This window comes from Centrocercus urophasianus, unplaced genomic scaffold (genome assembly GCF_019232065.1).
Source record: "Centrocercus urophasianus isolate 14NV4802_14NV808 unplaced genomic scaffold, USGS_Curo_1.0 seq_10, whole genome shotgun sequence".
NCBI classification, from domain to species: Eukaryota; Metazoa; Chordata; class Aves; order Galliformes; family Phasianidae; genus Centrocercus; species Centrocercus urophasianus.
The window spans coordinates 94,988,159-94,990,264 of NW_024884142.1; the positions used below are offsets into that span (position 1 = coordinate 94,988,159).

General features: G+C 47.1%; 1 protein-coding gene across 1 annotated transcript in view; it reads left to right on the top strand.

The window, feature by feature from the left end:
• The first annotated feature begins 600 nt into the window (after positions 1-600).
• The window catches only part of LOC122165340, a 45,606-nt gene continuing 44,100 nt past the window's right edge, over positions 601-2,106 (top strand). The window contains exons 1-2 of the mRNA XM_042828219.1: positions 601-736; positions 1,168-1,233. Coding sequence (XP_042684153.1) covers positions 664-736; positions 1,168-1,233 — 139 coding nt within the window. The 5' untranslated portion in view covers positions 601-663. The remainder of the gene's footprint in view (positions 737-1,167; positions 1,234-2,106) is intronic.

Here is a 2,106-nt window from a genome sequence, read left to right on the forward strand (position 1 = left end):
AACCAGGACAAGATCATTTTCCAAGGGGTCCTCTCACGTGTGGAAACTAAGATCGTGTACGCCTGTCACAGCCGAGGTACTCTGATCTTTGCTTCACAAGCTACTGCAGTCCACGTGTTATTGTTGTCAAGAAGTGGCCCCCTAAGCAGCAAATACAAACACTTCCAAGGACAGTATTATGTATTTGGAGACTATGAAGCTGTGAGTTCTTCAGGTGGTGCTGTAGCTCCCCAAGAGCCCCTCCAGGAAACCTCTAAGGGATTGAGCCAGAGGACAGGGATAACACAAGGTTTGCTGCCCATGCTGAGAGTCTCCCTCAGTCCATCCACTCCTCCTGCTGCAGGCAAGATCCAGGCTGAGGTGGCAAGCTCAGAGGACAAGGGCCAACATCCCCCTGATCTTGTGGAAGATGCTTGGCTTGGTGCTGACCTGAGTGAGCACAGTGAGCTGCAGAGTGAAACAGAGATGGAAAGAAGCCTTACATATGGTGGCACTAAGGGGAGGGAACCCACTGAGGATGTGTTGGAGGTTCCATCAGGAGGAGGTGCTGGGCCTGAAGCTGAGCTGCCTGCCTTGGAGGTTGCGGAGGGAGATGTAGAGCTGGTGCCTGCTCCAGTCAGCACAGCCTCGCCCTACTCAACTGATGTCCCTGCCTCAGAGGCGATGCCCCAGGGTGACAAAGCTGTGCCTGCTGGAGATGTGCTGTCAGCAGGAGAAGGACACGAAGATCTCTTTGGTAAGTTGTCTTCTGGGTTATCTGAAGCTGAACTGATGCTCAGTGCTGTTCAATATCCATTTCTAGAGAAGCAGCACTCTGTAGAGTTCTTGTTTGAAGGTACTGCTGTTTCCTTCAGTTGGTACCCAGTTCCTACTATATCCAAGATGTTGGAGGTGGGGGGGGCACAGGGTTACACGTTATTTCATGTGTATCTATGAGACAATGCTCCTCTTAACAGGGAGAGACTGGCTCCTAATCCTAGGGCTCTGAGTTACCTGTGGAGGAGCAGCCTTTCCTCCACAACTTACATCAGAATCATGCTGTTTATGCCCGTCTTGGTGTGAAACATTGCTGATACTCTTCTTGTGAACTGACACACCTAATGTGTGTTTTGCCCCTTGTCAGGAGGCAGAGATCAGCAGTCTGTCTCCTTTTCATTGCTCTTACAGATCTGGCTTCAGTTCTGGCATCTCTGGAGAACGGTACAGCACTGCAGTCCCTGCACCAGCCTGGAGGTAAGCAATGCAAAGACTTGAGTATGTCTTAAAGCACAGCCCTAACCTTGGTGTGCTGGCTGGTGCTGTACATGGCCATCCTTTGCCCATCAACTTTACAAGAGGGTGGAGTGCACTCCTTAGTGGTGATCATTTGGAAGGTACTTTGCACTTACGCTGGAGAAACCTGAGTTCATATGCTGAATCTGGCATAAAAGATGCAAGGGATGCTGGAGCTCTACTATTGCTGATGGTTGTTGAATACTGTTTTTGTGAAGAAGTTCTATCCTTACTTAAATACATGCACACAGTGTGTCAGGACTGTCTGGTTCCTCAGCTTTCCTTTTCAGACTAAGAAGAAAAACCTGCTTATGAGAGCATCAGCAATTAAGCAGAGTGGGGTTTGTATGGTAGAGCAAACCACAGCAACAGCTTTCAAAAAGGAATCAATACAGAAGGGGACTGATCTTTGAACAGAGGAGAGATTGATGGATGAATAGCCTTTAAACAACAGATCTCAGTAAGAGTATGTCAGCCTAGATTTAGCCAGCTGTTTGTGCTGATTCCAAATAGAGATGGGTAAGAGATGAGCGCTTCTAGGATATCACAAATTATGATGGTACCTTTTAGGAAGATAATTGCTGAGGAAGTTTGAGTACAATTGAATGTACGTTAATGCTTTGTGTACTCTATTCAGAGATCAATTCCAGGATTCAACACTGAGCGTTAGCTGAGATTTCTCTGCTTCTGTCAACAACTTGTTCTGCCTGATGCACGATGCCTGAAAATGCTCACATCCTGGGCTAGCTCACTTAAGCCTGTTTGTGGACTTACTCTTGCTCAGAGCTTTCTTTTTCTTTTTCTTTTTCTTTTTCTTTTTCTTTTTCTTTTTCT